At 40.0% G+C, this 16,875-nt stretch overlaps 1 protein-coding gene across 1 annotated transcript in view; it reads right to left on the reverse strand.

Annotated features, from left to right (window-relative positions):
- Window positions 1-213: 213 nt before the first annotated feature.
- Window positions 214-16,875, reverse strand: part of AMPH (amphiphysin) — a 113,729-nt gene continuing 97,067 nt past the window's right edge. Inside the window, exons 18-22 of the mRNA XM_051610713.1 lie at window positions 11,408-11,464; window positions 7,190-7,333; window positions 5,676-5,936; window positions 3,790-3,891; window positions 214-1,416 (exon numbers count right to left, since the gene is read on the reverse strand). Coding sequence (XP_051466673.1) covers window positions 1,309-1,416; window positions 3,790-3,891; window positions 5,676-5,936; window positions 7,190-7,333; window positions 11,408-11,464 — 672 coding nt within the window. The 3' untranslated portion in view covers window positions 214-1,308. The remainder of the gene's footprint in view (window positions 1,417-3,789; window positions 3,892-5,675; window positions 5,937-7,189; window positions 7,334-11,407; window positions 11,465-16,875) is intronic.

Raw genomic sequence — 16,875 nt, forward strand, 5'->3', positions numbered from 1 at the left:
ATCTAGGAGACGTGCTGAGATGGGGTTCAGAACTTTGGGAGCTCTGACCACAACTAGGGTTCAGAGCAAGAATTTAGATGATGCACCTGTTATGCCCTGCTTCTTTGGAAAAAGAGGTATTAAATTAAGAGTGGATTAGCTAATAGAACATATAAACTATACAGACTTCAGTGTTACAAAACTTCAAAAGCACCACAGATGAAACAACTTCTCTGGATCAAAGGTTTATTTTTTAATGACACAGCACTGGAAAACATAAGTTACAGATGACTTGTTGATACAGGATACATTATATATCTTAATTTAAAAGGTTCTGTGAAGGTATGCTGCATAAATACATATAGTGAAAATATATTGTGTTTATTTCTTCTCAGAGATTAGTTCTGGGTTTTTTTTGTTTGTTTGTTTGTTTTTTTTTAATTATCTATTCAGCCAATTAAATAAAAAAGTATAGATTAGCATCATAACTGCTCCCCTTCCAGATTATCTCATTGTATGTAGCTACTGCAGCTGGAAGGGGAGACTGAGCCATGCCTTCTCCAAGTTTTAGCAGCTTTGAACATGATGTTATTCATCATCTCAGAATGAAAATTCCACATTACAAACACAGATACTGTATCATGTTTTGGCAATGGAGCAGCTAGTTTTGCTTTGGAGCAAAACTGTTTCCTGTAATGCCAGACAGTGAAAGAGCAATGCATGTACTGATGACACTACACAGTCAAAGAACTACGATGAAGTTGTGAAAATGCATATATATCCATATGCACTTATATATACACATGTAAGTTCCTGTGTGTATATATACTATGCATGTCCAAAAATAACACTGAAAAACGTTGCAGCAGTTAATTATTTTTTAAACACATGAAACTTATAATAGTTTGACTTCATTACTACAGGATAACTAATTAAATCTTCTGCAGTGCAACTCAAGACAATACACTTAGTGCAGAGAAGTTAAGGTTTTGGTATTGAGGAGGCTAATTTCAGATTTCATGGGAAAGGACCAAATACAGGATCACCATAGCTCTGACAAAGCACAAACAAACCTGTTGCCACATATGTGTGAACAAATAAGGACATTTCTTTTTTTATTTGATTTCTTTTCCCGTGTACTGCTTCAGAGGTTGCTAGCTTAACTGCTTGCACTCGTGCTCATTTGGATATGTCTCAACAAGCTTCGTCTGGCACCAGTCTGTAAACCATTAACAGCTTAAACTACAAAAAGGTGGGCTCCTGTGTTTCAAAGAGGTTAAAAACCTACTGACTGAGCTTTGTACCACGTTCATCTGCCTGAGCGGAGAACTACTCCAGATGGCGTGTGAAGTTCTCTGGGAAAAGTCCTTTATAGCTATTTGCATCTCTGTACTGAAGCCACTCGGATTCCTTAATGCCTGTCAACCAGCCAGCCTCCTGCAAGGAAAAAGACAGAATCTCTTGAACGTCAGGTCTCCCCCCTTTCCTTGCTATGAGCTTCAGACCTGAAGGCACTTCAGAGTCACACAGCCAAACAATTTGGTGCTTTGGTTAAAAAAGCCTCTGATTTTGCACAGACTGTTTTCCTTGTCCCAGACCACAGTTTTGTGAGAATGAGTGGCTCTGAGCATATTGTATGGCCTTGAAGCCCATCGAACCCCCAGCCGAACTCAAAACTGGATAATCAGTCTTCCAGGTCATCCAGTATTATCCCAGCTCAGCCTTTGTGCAAATCTCTGTTGAAATTGTTTTCAAAGTTCCTACAATGATATTGGTGCACTTGTACAGAAAAAGCATCGCAGTGGCCCAGAAAAATTACACAATGTCATAGATGGGGGGAAAATGTAGATTTCAATCTGATTTTTTTTCCTGAGCATTCTTGTATCTTGTTCATGTATCAGCAGTTGGAAGAAAGAACAGTTTTTGTGTCCTCTGTAGTCACTATCTCTAGAAACTCAAATTTAGCTGATATTCAACTATTTTTCCAAAAATTCCTAGAAACCTAAACCAAAATTTGACATGCAAAATTGCAAATGAAACCCACCAACCAAGCAATCAAAAGAGAGATTTCTTATTGGATTGGAAACTGCTGTGTTCTCTGAAGTGTTATCGATTCTACCTAGAATAAAATAAATTCAGTATTTTTTTTTCATTATCATCCTGTTCTCATCTCACTAACTCTGTGCTTTGTTCCTTTTAAGACCAGGAGCCAGAGCACAGCCATGATAAACAGGGAATTTCTAATGCTGCCATATTCTTACTGCACAGAGAATACACAAGGAGATAGAGCGATAGGAACAGATCTTCACACACAACACCAAGGCCATGATTTCTCAGTGGCATCATGTCATGGTGTGCTGGCTCTCTGCCCCAAAACAAGGATCATTCAAGCAGATACAGCTTATGGATGGCATTGGTTGGGTACATGTAACTAGGGATACATTTTTGAAGCATGTGGAATGTCTGAGAGAAAGGAACTACAGCTTTCTAGCACAGGCAGAGTAGATCGTACAAAGGAATTAACAGTTTTACTGGATAATAACTTGCACTTAAGACTAATGGAAAAACTGAAGTCCCTGGGTGGGACAGGTTTGCTTTGAACAGGGAACACAGGCTGATATTACCAGTTATATAAGAATTCTGGTTTTGGACAGGTCAGTTTTGAAGGACAGTAAAGAATAACAAAGATAAAAAGACTATATAAATCAACAAAGTACCTGGCAAAAGACTAAAAGATTAAGCTTTATGGTGATGTTAACCATCAGGGGCAAATATGTACTAAGTAATAAAGATCAGAATGGTTTCAGAAACTGAATATATAATGTTTTATTTTCTCCATCATTGCACACAGTTTACTCCAATTAATGCTAATGGAATTTTGCTGTACACCGCAAAGGAAGAATATACTTCATGGATTCACCAAGTGAAGATTAAGCATATTTAATGCAATGCCCAGCACTCATACATGTTTGAAGCATTAGTATTGAGACCTTTTTTATGACATATTCTTTATTCAGAGAAGTGCTCTTAGCTACCTCATGAGGAAGGATCCAGCTCCCCTCCTCTCAGCCCTCAAATTAATGGGAAACTTTTCACCAACACTACTGGCACCAAATGGCTGGTGCTAACACTGTGCAGTAAAGTCTTCTCTCTCAATGCAGCAGCCAAAAATCAATTTAACACATGGATAAAATTGTTTAAAAATCCACCTAACATGCATTGTTAAAACAAAAGTAGGTGTCTTATTAAATTAATGTGTTGTTTAATTCACGTTCAGGCTTCCAGAGGGCAGAGTTAGCTTTAGAGGCATGCAGCACACATAGCAGCACCTCCACACATTTTGGCTGCAGGACAGCACAATTTTGTGCAGTCTCAGTGCTCTCTGTGGGTGAATTTCTATTATTCCTCCAAATCCACACATAAAAGCTCCGAACATCTAGGGACCATGTAATCAGTTCTACTGAAATGTTAAGACATTATGATATATAACAACGTTATGCACAATTTGTAAGTCATCTTTCATAGTGTCTTTGCTTGTCTGCATAAAATCCACTACAGAGGAGCATTAAAAACCCCTAGAAAATATGCTGGGGTTGGATTCTGCTAGTTACATGTATCTGGGATTTCAGATGTAGCCAACTGTGCCATTTAGTCTCAAATGAAACCAAGTACAAAGACAAAATTAAAAATATTTGGGTTTTCTTACACAAATGATAATTTGATTACACATTCCCAGTGACTATCATCTGTGAGAAAAAAGGGGGAGACAACGAAAAATGTCAACAAAAGAAAGAAGCACATGTTTTTTACCTGATCAGCTGTGGTCTCAGATGGAATTACTAGTACAATATCTCCTCGTTGTAAATTAAGCTCATCACTGTTAGCTGCCTCAAAATCATGTAAAACTTCAACCTGAAAAAAAATAGCACCAAACATATATAGACATGATCTAAATGGAAACATTTTCTCCACAAAATTCTCTGTTAAATCTTTATTGCAAAAAAACCCAAATCTTTACTGAAAAAAAAAATAAATAAAAAAGTGCCTTCTTTATGTAAACATATGGCTATAGGAAGGTACATTCCAATCATTAATGTTGACATTGATTCAAGTAAAAGTTTTCTATTTATATCCTCGGAAGCAGGGACAGCTTAAGTAAGTCTTCGGGAAACTAAGGAGGAAAACCTAAGATCCTTTCCGAAGATCACAGGATGTCAAGAACATATGATATTGCAACACCCCACAAGTCCTGCCTCTCAGACAAGTCCAGCCACCCTTACTCCTTCTGTGTAAGAAACTTGCTTTCACTCCCTGCTATCATTACTATATCTGAAAGAAGGACAGCAAGACTTTGAAGCTTCAGTTCCTGGGAGTCTTTCCCATGTTTATTTGCAGATTCCCTCTCATTCTCTTTTTGTGGCCACTGGATATTATTTGTGCTGTAAACATCCATAGAAATTTGAATGTGATGTACAGCACTCGTTTCAACAGGTAGATTAAGGAGGCGAGTAATTGGAACCCTACTTAATGCATGTCCTGGAAAGAGCTCCCATTTACTGTCAGATGGGTATGCCAAAAATATCTGGCTTTCAAAAGGGCAATTACTAAAACATTGGCAGCATCAGGATATCGTTGCAAACAGACCATTTTTACTAAATGGTTCTGCCTCCTTAAGAGATGTGCTATTCTAATTTTCTCAGAGCACAGCCAGTTTCATGGTGACTCTGCAATAATGAAAGAAAATTGCATCAAGAACCAGATGGCAGGCATATATTCTTCTTCTCCGTATTTATGTCTGACCCTAGCAAGTGTGATGAAAAACAAAAGATGAACTATGTCTGAGTCAGAGTTGCACAATACTGTTCACCCTCACCTTAACGTTATTCTCTGGAAATCTTGAGCAATGAGAATAGACCAAGAAGAATGGCATACTTATGGAGTGCTATGGGATTATTTAGTCTGCACTATGCAAATTATAATAGGAAGTATGCAAAGTGCATCTGTCCTCAATGAGGTTTTCTGCTGCTCAGTGATTCTGAAGGGAGAAGCATTATCAAAGAACCTTGTGAACCAGGCAACCCTATGGATCTTGCCAGCCAAGGAGAGAATTTCTCTTAAACCTCATTAAAATGTTCTGTTTGATTACCCTAACAGTTTATAACTGTAATACTACTAAAGTAATTGAATGACATTTTAGTAGCTTCATTACTGTGAATTGTAGAAGTCCCATGTGTTTCAATAGAACCAAAACTTCCACTATAGATTTTCAGGCCAGAAAAATGCCATTTTAAAATATTCATATAGTTATAACACGGTTTGGGTTGGAAGACCAAATAATATATCGTTAGCATATATCATATATTATTGCTGGCTAACTGTGGCAGTCCAGTTTTACTCAATATATTAATTTTCAGTAGTAATTTGGTGAGACGAAAGGGTTCTTGTACTTCCTTAAGTCTTACACCTAAAAAAGGACAATCACAGCAACATGAGTGTACAGAAAATGTATCTTCTCAGACTTGATCTATGGAACAATAACTCAATGTCAAAGTTGTGTTTGTGTGTATTTGTATGTGCAGGTGTCTGGCTGCTAAGCTAAGTGTCTTTTGGCCTCAAGAAATCATCACACTGCCTGTGCAGACAGACACATCCTCAGAAGCTGAAGGGATGTCCAAAAGAAGAAAGACAAAGCAGACCTTAAAGAGAAAGCCAGGTGGCATCGCAGAACCTGCATCTTCTGCTGGAACAGGCTGATCTTGAGAAGGTGCAGCCTGCATTTCTTCAGTGGGTTTCTGTTCACTTCCAACTTGGGAGGTTCCACTGGGAAAAGTGTCAGTGCCCTGAGTGCCCATCTCTGCTGTGGCATCTTTGGATTCGTCCACAGTGGCTTCGTGTTCTTCCCCCTCATTGTTTGATGCTGGCTCTATTACTACGGAAGGAATGCTGCTGATCTTTTCCTGAGGAAAAAAACAAACAAACAAACCACAAAAGCAGGATAAGAATATTTACTACTTTATTTGAAGCAGTAAAATACCATTGTTTGTTTACTGCACGGAGCAAATACAGGTGATTCCTTTATTCTCCCCAGTGGATTTTTAGATTTAGACAGAAAACGGTACTTGTGCAAAAAAGCAAATGAGCAACAACTTCCCTGTTTTCATGTCCCCCTAAGTCTACTTTCTGTATCACCACAAATGATGGCAGTAAATACTAAAAATGCTCTGCAGGTAGTTTAGGCTTCATTTTCCCTGTGCATGGAAATTAACAGATCTTTCTCCTTTGCCCTGCTTCTAACTTTGAGTGGGTTTGTGTAAAGCCACAAGTGCCAGGAGTCATTGTCCAATATTTCTTTAGTAATTCAAGTCAGCAGGATAATAGCAATATAAAGGTGATGAAAAGAGGAAAACATGACCTATTTCTTTGGCTGATTAAGGGGATCTCTCCTGATTTACAGCAATGTAACAGGGAACAGAGAAAGCAAAAAGGCTACGCAAGTAGCATCTGACCAATACTGAAGACTAGGACAAAAAGCATTTAATGAAACTTGTTGGAGCATCCAACCTGAAAAGAACATGTTCACCAATCCTTGCCAGACCATGCTGCTGTGGTGCACAGAAGTAGTACAACAGGCAATGGCAAGAGGTGGCAGCTGGCTGTCCAGCTGCAGGGTCTGCTCTAGTAGCTGTTCCCCAGCTCTTCAGAGGTTGCAGAAGAAAAGGCAGCAGGCCAGATGCAGACACAGAGCTTGACCACTGTGATTTACATAAAACAAAGTAATGCTATTGATAGGGCATGATGCCAGGAGATAAGAAAAATCCATTATTTTCTCTGCCTCTTTCTTCAGAAAGCCCTGTTAGGCTATGTGATAAAGCTTGTCTCCAGGGGAACACAGAGAGACAACAGCAGGAGGGTGAGCCTAGACAATACCCTGCCAAAGCTGCTCCCAGGCCCATCACAGGAGCCATGAGCCCACCAAACCCCATCTCCACAAGCCCAGGGGAGCAGAGAGCCACAAACGCAGGCACAACCCAAATTAAGCACTCAGAAGAAGGGATACCCTGTGTGGTCCCCACCCAGTGCTAATCCAGGAGATCCTTACCCTTGCTACTGATTGCGCCTGGGGGCACAGTGCTGGAGCAGCATTGCCTCTCTTGTGCTGCTGGATCTGTTTCAATCCCCCTACACTCTCCTGTGCAGTGACATGAGTTACCTGAGACACAGTAGCCTCCTTTTCTTCTCCCTGAGGTTTGTCACCTTCAGCAACACCCTCCTGCTCAGTGGTAGCAGCACCAGCTCCTCCTGCCACAGCCACACCATCTTCTGCTGCTGCAGCCCATTCAGTGGCAGGTACTCCCTAAAAACAACAGGAGAGGGGGACCATTCAGGGTACAAGTTCTGGGTGTCTGCTGGAGAAACCATGGACCAGCCTCTGCTCTGCAACCTCTCTGGGTGGTGCCAACTCATGGCCTTGATTTCATTGGAGTTGTGGAGAAGAGCAGTGCCAGAGGCAAGCTGGTGCAGGAAAGCTGATTGACAGGTGGGAGAGAGACATTTATGAAACCTCACAAGGCACCACCTAGCAGAGGCCTCAAGTGTTACTACTGGAGTAACAGTTTGCCAAGGCTCTAGTATGTTTTCCTTCTCTTGCCTTTAGGCTGTCTTTGTAAAAGAAGTTAACCACAGGTTTCTGCTGAGAAGGGGGAGCTTGCAAGCTGTCCAGGGGTCCACAGGACCCTGCAAGTGTAGTCTGTTCTCGGTAAGAGGCTTCAAGCCTTCTCCAGCTACTGTCACCGACCTCTAAATATGGGCTGTCTCCAAATATATTGCCTTAATTACATACTTCTTTCTAATAGAGAGACTTGCAAATCGGGGAATTTCAACAGAAGCAAATATATTCTACAGCTGGATAAAGATCAGAAGTCCTCAGGTTCCATCTGTCATTAGAAAAAAATATGACCACAAAGATCTATAGCTAGGCCAGTATAAAAAGAAATAAATATACATAAAAGCCCATTCAGCCTAGATACGAGTGAACCATTTCTAATCAGTCCATGTTGAAAAGTTAATACCTGTTTTGTTCCAGCTCTTGAAAGGTTGATAGAAAAGCAGCTGCCTATAGATCAGGTTGATTCCTTCACAAAGTGGAGGCTGTTGTAATTTATGTATCATCCTAACATTTGTATTGATATGTACTGGTATATGCGTACAGTGGCATATTGGATATATACTTACAGTGGATTAATCTTAAGGGTTGGATAGTAGAAGGTAAATGACAAAACTCATTTTGTTAATCCAATTAACATCAACATGCAATTTTTGATGTATGGCAGATAGCACCAGGATAGAGTAAGAACACTGAAGAGAAATTGTTTTCTAGGTATCGATGTCAAGCTACAGTTAGCAGAAATATCTCTGATTTCCAGTTGATGGCCTGATGCTCTTTGTTTCCCCAGTTTGATCTTTCCTCCACAGATGAGGCTAACTCAGCTACCTGAACTCAACTTTGAACTACCTGCAATTGTTCATGGCCGGTCTTCAGGCATTGTTTGTTAGCAATGACTAATACACAGCACTACTCCTATTTGCTGCTGTTAACTGATAGAGAAATACTTCTGGAGTTCTTGAAGGCAGAAAATACTATCGGGTTTTGTAGAAATCACTGGAGAAGTTTTAGTTCAAATTGAAATTGCTGCAGACAAAGGATGCCCTATCATGGAAAGAAATAACATCAAAAGACACGGGCAGATGTTGACATCTTCTCCTGTGACATGTAAGGTATGCAAGCCTGCCACTCACCATATGGCCAGTTTTAGCAGCCTTGACCCAAGAAGATATTAAAATAAATGATGAGTGTAAAAGCTCAGGAAAAGGCTAGTAGGAGAGAGCGGGAGCAGAGTGCCCATCAGATTGATTTTGTGCCATGTGCTTCTAGCAGCAGGCTGCAGAAATTGATCTTGCTGTCTTTTGTGACTGGGATCAATGCTGCTTCTCTGTTTATTGGATCTGTTTAGCTGATTTGATTTCCCTAAGAGGGAGAATACTAATTTATGTGCATCAGCCCTCAAATGCCCCACAGTGAAAGAGTGATGTTCTCACAGCCTATAACCATGAGTTGCTGATTGTCTACCGGAGCTCACAATTGCACAATCATTTGTTCTTGTATCTTACATAACAAGAACAATGCAAGGTAGATGATTTTAAAAAGCCTTTACAAAAATATATGTGAGGCAGCACAGAATGAACATCACTATCAGCACCAAATGTATTTGATTAGTACAGAAAATAAAAAGAGGGGGGCTAATCCCACTGAATTAATACTCAGCTATAGCGAACCAGGTACTTGCAGATGTAGTATTACCTTACTTCACATTGAAAGCTGATCCTACAATCCTCTTTTCCATAGGTCGCAACAAAATTAGACAGTCCAATGTTGTTCCAAATTGGCTATCTCTAGCAGTATTATTTGAATTTGGACAGTTGTCCCATTGTACCAACCACACAGGGCGACAAAGAAAGGGTCATCCAGTATAATGAGGGCTGCGACAGAAGAACCACTTGACTGTTTTGATTGCAGCAGAAATCATCTCTGCTTTGCCCAGGATGCAGCTGATTCACATGGCTGCACTCTCATTAACACCCCTGGCAGCTCAATGCAGTGGCACAGATTTGGAAGCAGCAAGAAGGAGCCCAGGGAGAGGAGAAGGAGAGCTACTGAGCCTGCCCCTGGGGGTCTGCCAGAGGAGCTGTTCTGTGAGCTACACCAGTTTTCCAGAGCTGAAAATTTTGCCCCATGGCTGGATTTAGGAAGGGACTGAGTAATTTTTGTGACAGCTGGTTGTAATTCAGATAAGCCAGCTAATACAATGTCAAGAACTAGTCATCATGCTTTAGAGAATACTTTGATTGCTTGCAAACTCTTGGAAGACTTTTGAGATAGTATTGGAGAATTTCTTCTGCTAGTGACAGTATCAGAGGGACCACCCTCCCCTGGAGGCCAGGTATCAGCTTAGCAAATAGCTTGATGTCCCATGGCAGCTCTTCTGCATACATTAACACTGCCATTTTAAACAGAACACAGGGTCACATCAGCTTCATCAGATCTCAACTTCATCAGGACAAGTGGTATTAGAAAATGGAAATATAGAGAAAAGGGAAAGACACATTTCAAAGACTCTGCCTTGGTGCTTGTGGGATAGTGAGGAATTTCTTGCATGTTTCTTCTTGGACCAGACTTGTTGGGAGTGACAATCCAACATTAGAGAAGCAACTCAATACTCTGTGTCAATACCACACTGGGCTTGTTCTACAACTCCTGTCCTGTACTATCTTGCTAGTCTAATTCCACTGATTTCTGCTTGGATGTGGTAGTACTGGTACAATACCAGTGAGTTCCAAACTCACTTCCCAGTGACACTGAGATACCCTGGAGCCACAGAAATATCCTTGACTCTAGCAGAGCTAATATTTTTTTACAGCAAGGTAAAAAACACAAGCTTGTACAGCTGTGACTTACTGTATTCTGAAACCAAAGTGAATAGAAGAAACCAGTTTACAATCTTTTTGTATATGTTGTGACTCCAAAATGAATAACAACAAAAATGGAGGTTGCCAGCACCTCAAGATAGAAATCTTAAGTGGCTAAAGACTAGGAGTTACAATCTCTTTCTTAGTCCTTACTTCTATTCATGCATTTAATATGTAGTGATTCCTCTTGTGCTGCTTTCTGTGCATGCTTGAACACTTTATGCTTTCACTTTAGTAATAGAAGGATTCAGGGTAAGTAGTTCTATCACCTCTGAAGAAATACAAGCAAAATACCACCATTAGAGTCCACATATTCCCAGCTTTAAGTATTTAATAGATCTTCTCCATTCCTTTCTGATTTAAGTGTATTTAATTTCATGCCAGATTTGTGCTTTAGAAAAAAAAAACACAAACAACTTGTAACATTATTTCCAAATATCTGTTTTAGTTCAGGGCATACTGTGCTAAGAAAAATACATGATTAATCAAAGCTTTTTTTGTTTTTATAAAGATGTTTGTGGAAAGGCCAGGCAAACCAATTTATGGGAAGTGTAAAAGCTACTCAATCTATGCAATGTATTTCCATACATCAGGAGAACCAGCATTGTATCTCCTACCACAGAGCTGCACTGTTTGCTGCCCTGAGGTATTTATCACTCCATACTGCTGCAAGAGATAGTTTCCAAGGCAGGTCCTGCATTGAATGAGAGATGCTCTGTTGTTAGAATATATACTGCAGATACAGATATATCTGTGCAGTGTTGGAACAGATACAGTAGCTGAGTCACAGTCACATCACATCGGCCTGCATATTGATGAGATGCAAATGACAAATATACTTTTTGCCACGATTCCCTTGAAGATATTAAAGCACAACCACACTCTTGAGGCTGTTCATATGTACCTCGCTCTCTTTCTCAGCAACTCCAGGTGTCTCCTTATCCCCTGCCTCGACACTGTCCTGTATAAAGAGGAAATACGGTCATCACCTTAGTCATGCCGAGGTAGTTGCTGCAGAGAAATTGGTATTAATCAAGCTTAATGGAAGTATGCATGGGATGTAATGAAATGAATGGCTGGAAATAAATGGGATGGTATATATCAAGTGGAAGGATTCTTGCTGCCACATATAATCTGAAATAAAAGTAGTTATAGGCTAAAAACCAGGAAACTAACCCTTTTATTTATGTAATTATCACACTGGAAGGGGGAAGGACAATTTTATTTCCTTTTGGATTCTCACAATAGCACTAGCATTGAAGAATTTTTTAGTAAGCAACAACCTAGCACATTGCTGACCTTGCAGTTTCCAGCAAGCTCAAATTTCTTCCATCCAAGACTAAAAAACTGTTCCTATTATAACTTGCTGCTGCCCCTGCAACTCTCCAGTTTCAAGGTAAATTTTCTAAAACACTTCTGCCAATCATATTGGACTGCAATCTATTTAAAGGGGCTGTTCAAAAGAGATGGATCACAGAGGTCAAAATTTATTTTTGCAGAATCACCTTTCTCTAGGTCCATATTCAGTGGTATATGCAGCAGGTGCCTGACATTTAAAAAAAATGAGATGTGTCAGGGGTTTTCTAAATCTGACACCCAAAATTTAGATGTTTAAGGAATCAAATGCACCGCACAGAAATGGTCTTCCCCAAAAGTGCTTTCTGTGGCAGTGATACCATCTAACACTAGGTCATTTTTACAGAAGCTGTAAGACTGTTTGAGTACAAAGTTTTGGAAATCAGAAAAAAAGCACAATTGTTCTCTGAATGCTTTGGGACAGCTCTGCCCATCCTGGTTTCTAATTCTACAGTTGCATTTATGAATTTAACCAGTGAGTTAAACCAGTAACATCTCTTCAACTTGCACTTGGATTCAGTTTTGGCTATTGCTCTGCCTTGGTGGCAGGTAGAGGTTAACGAACAGTCAAAACTGCTAAATTTATGGTGTGGCTTGGACTAGTTGGGAGTGCTTTTTTTCTGTTCAGCTTTGACTCCCTGCAGACACAGGGTATTTCTAAAGATGCTTTGCTCAGGAAAAGCAAATCAATGTGCCATTATGGAAATCTCCTTTGCTAATACATTTTGAGGCTGTTTTGCAAACACAGCCAGGTCAGATTTTCTCAAAAGAGCTGTAAGTGTGAAGACAAGTCATGCAAACCTCTGCGAGGGCATGGTAGCTTGGTTGGTCTGCTTTAGCAACCAGAAATTAGGCGACCTCAAATGTTCAGGCTGCAGCTGACTGCCTTCAAACACCCACAGCTGTCACTCCAAAATTTATACCAGTTCCAGCTGAAATGGCTGCATTTTTTTTTTTTTTAATATAAGCATGCTGAGTTATATCCAAACTTCGTATCACTCATGTTTTTTTTCCTAATCTAATCTTCTAGTATTGCTTGCAGTCACCTCTTAAGCCCCAAACATGTCCAGATGCCAAGACGGCAGCTGCTGACAGTGGTGTTACCATAGAAACCTCTCACAGAAACCTCTCACAGCCTGTTAAAATTGCAGTGTTATATATCCTTTAAAAAAATTATTAATTCTTCTTTCTTTTTTTTTAATTCAAGCTTTCCGCCTCCTTTTTTTTTCAGAAGAGATGTACACAAATGTTTCTATTGCCTGTAAAAGCTATATGGCCAACTGCAAGTCAGTAGATACACACTCTTCCTACTTTTATCACTATGAAGTGCTGAATTTCCACCATCAACTGGATTTACAAGTGAATTTGCCTTTGGAAATGAGCATCATCTTGCCCTTTTTAGTCAGGAAAGTCCCAGTCTTTGCTCTTCTTTTAATAACAACCTGGCAATATTCTCTGGTAAGAATCCCATCAGCCCATCTAATATACATACATATTTTTAAATGAGAACTGTTTGCCAGGCTAACTCAAAGCACAGTTTTAATGGGAAAGGGGAAAATAAGGAGAGCTCCCCTTGCTTTCCAAAGCTAATTTGACTATTGTGCACTAGTCAAATTTGTAACAATTTGCTTTTGCTTTTTTGATTAGCTGGAAGTTGGGATTTTGCAGAAGGTGGGGTTTGAGACGAGAGGCATGGTAGCATGAATTGTACCTTGTTTAGGGAATGAAAGCCCAATAAAAAGGATGTAAGAAACAACATCTGAGTAAAGAAATACCCTTGTTCTGTAAACAGAGAAGAATCTGCTGCTGCAGGCTTCAACAGAATGATACTATTCTACATCAGTTCTCTTCCATATACAAGAGCCATATATTTTTAATGGTCTCATGCTCCAAGTTTGCACCTGCACTTAGCTGCACACTCAGAATTTGGACAGACTTGACCACTCATTGGTATCTAACCATTGCATTGCTCTCCCAAATGACATATTCTGCAGTTTGGGCACTGTGAATTGTACCTACTGTGGGATTCAACTGTTATTAGATACCCTCAAAGCTGCAGGCTGTTTCCTGGTCTCTACAGTGTCTGCATAGAGCTTATTGGGAGGAAGTTTCATATAGGATTACTAACACCTCTGAAACCCACAATATTTAGCTCAGTGTCTGACTGCTTTAATGGAAGAACATCAGAGTCCAGGCAGGCATCAAACCCAAAGCACTGAAAGGCTCTTTCCAAACTAATGAGCATAGTGGAAGTCAAAAACCTGATCTCTGAGCAGTGCTCTCAACTCCAAGCACTGTCTTTCACATGTAGAAGAAGAAGAGGAAATAACCAGATTTCATAAGCTTTCACTTTATTATAATGTTCCCATATCATCTTTGTTTGAATGTGAGAAAATGATGTGGTGAGAGAGGTAGTATTATTTAAAATCAATCAGCAGTTGATCTATTATATCCTTTAGACTGTGTCCTTTGGATTTTACAGCTGCCTTTGGAGATGCTATGGAAATAGGGAATTGGTGTGCAGAAGTCCATGCAAAGTCTTTTTAATAACCTCCAACAATGAAGAATGTAGGCCTTTTATTTTCTGGATTAATGGGATGTGACAGGAAACTTATTGCTGAAAAATTAAATTGATCAGTGGCTGTTACTCAAAACTGGAAGTTACTAAACTCGATAAAAAGATTCCCATTAAGGAAGTGTCTCTCAATATTTTATGTCTCCACTTTTGAAGTAAACTGTCATTCATAAAGCAATCGAATGCAGATGTGCTGTTGAGAAATTACATGCTTTCATCTTTTGCAACTCAGTGTACTTTTCCTTAGCTTTGATCATATTTGTCATTAATCCTAACCTTAAAAATTCTTCTTCACAAGTCCTGTAAAGCGCTTCTCAAAATAACAACCCCTCAGAGCCAAACGCAGAATGATTCAAATTCAGACATTTTTAAAATCAATGCTTTTAGCTTATTTTCTCAAATGACCAAGGACAACTTCATATTCAAAAAGCAAGCAAAAAACAACTACAAACCTACTCAAAGCTGTTAAACTTCTATTTAATGCCTGTGGTCTTCCTCCTGAATCGCTCTTAAATTTCCTGTCTCTTCCACTGGCTTTCTCTTTGCCTTTCTCCCAACAGCTCTGCAGCCCTGTGCCTCAGCTAGAGCAGCTGCTGACAGACCCTGGGCTCAGAAGTCCTCATAGACAGTCAGGCAGCAAAATGCATCATCTGAAAAGGTCATGTCAGGTGACAAGCAGATGTGTGGTGCTGCAGCCACAGTCTGTCATTTAGTTAGTGCTTAAGACGTGCAACAGGCTTCAGTACATTGCTTTGTCTTACTGTGAGGCAAAAGGAGCTGGCTTCCTTTCAAAAAAAATTGGGAAGTTATTTTACCTTTTTTTTCTTACAGATAATCAAGATAATCTGTAATATCTTACAGATAATCAAGATAAAACCATCTAGAAACAACCTTTTCAGCTTCACTGATACATGTTCTTCTACATTATTCCCTGCCTTTCACTCACGGGAAGAGGAGAGCTCCAGACCAATGACTGATTTCCCATCCCTCCTCTCTTCACCTTTCCTCCCTCCCTCTTTATTCCAAACTACCAAATTTAATCTGAATAGATGTGAGGCATTCTGGACAAGAGTTTGACAAAAAATATGTGCCTCAGAAAGGCAATTTCATTCTTTGCTTCATTATAGAGATGACAAGTTATTACTGTTATTTATATCAACTGAAAAGAAAACACACAGGTGGGGGGATAGCCTGGTCCCTACAGACCATGGGGTTTCTTCATTTGGTGATGTCATTTGCTCCAGATCATACCATGGAATCAAACAAAAGTGAATAATAAAATAAATAAATAAATACTCAAAATTCATGCAAGTGTAATCAGAATTAAACCCTAAACATAGTTCTAGGGAACACACTGGGCCTACTTCCCTCCATAGCTTCAGTGCTGCTAGGAGTGCATGGAAGGGCTGGACAGAGACAGGAATTATCTTCTCTTTCCCCCAAAGTCCTCCAGAAGAGCCCCCACAGCACTGCCTGTCTTTCCTTCCACAATAATTTTTTTTCCACTTAGAAAGATGGGAGCAAGGGAAGAATGAATTAGGCAGTTGCTACAGCTAAAGTTCAGCTTGCTTCTTTGCATTATCTGTGTTGGATACCACTTTTTAATCCCATGGTATGGACAGCTGGAACAACCCAGGGAAAACTCATCAATTCATCTTTAAGAAGGTCTTTAACAAACTATGTTTGTACTCCAGAGCCTTGCACACCAACTCTAGCACTCTGTTCCTCCTGCTGAAGATATTTTGCTTAGTACCACACGTGGCTCTTGCATGGGTCTAACATGGCCAGCAGATAACCAGTCTGTCCTTGGCAGGTAGAGCTTGTGGACCTACTTCTGTCCCTATAAGTTAACGACATTACCTACCTGGAGTAATTGATAAATGTCACCATTAGACTTGTAGCTTCTGAGCCATCGCCATCAATAAAAAGGTTAAACAAGATCAGCTCCAGAGACAGACCCACAAGATGCCACAGTAGCTGCATATCTGATAGGTCTTCTGTCAATGCTCTGCCTGTCACACCTATAGATGCAAGTTAATTCCACTTTCTTCAGCTAATTTGCATCTGCACCAGCTTAATAATGCTTTCTGTGTGGCAGTGTATCAAAAGCTCACTGAAAAACACCTAATTTTGCTATTAATTTGTTATCACCATCTCTGCTCAGCAGATGAGGATACTGGAACTCAGCCAAGGCCAAGAGCAGTTCAGCAAGCTGAACCTTGTCTGTTCAACCCTTATGGCACTAAACTGTGCTCAGTAGTAAGAAACCAGAGCTCTACAGCTTTCACTGGCTTCTGTGGAGCTTTGAACATGGCACTGTCTTGAGGAAACCATGAAAACTGTTGGCCTACAAAACCAGATCAATTTTTCTCCATGGTTTCCTAGCCTGTGTTTGTCACCCATCACCAAGACCTTCTGACAGTAGTGTGTAGAAGAGGAAC

Source organism: Apus apus, chromosome 2 (genome assembly GCF_020740795.1).
Source record: "Apus apus isolate bApuApu2 chromosome 2, bApuApu2.pri.cur, whole genome shotgun sequence".
NCBI lineage: Eukaryota > Metazoa > Chordata > Aves > Apodiformes > Apodidae > Apus > Apus apus.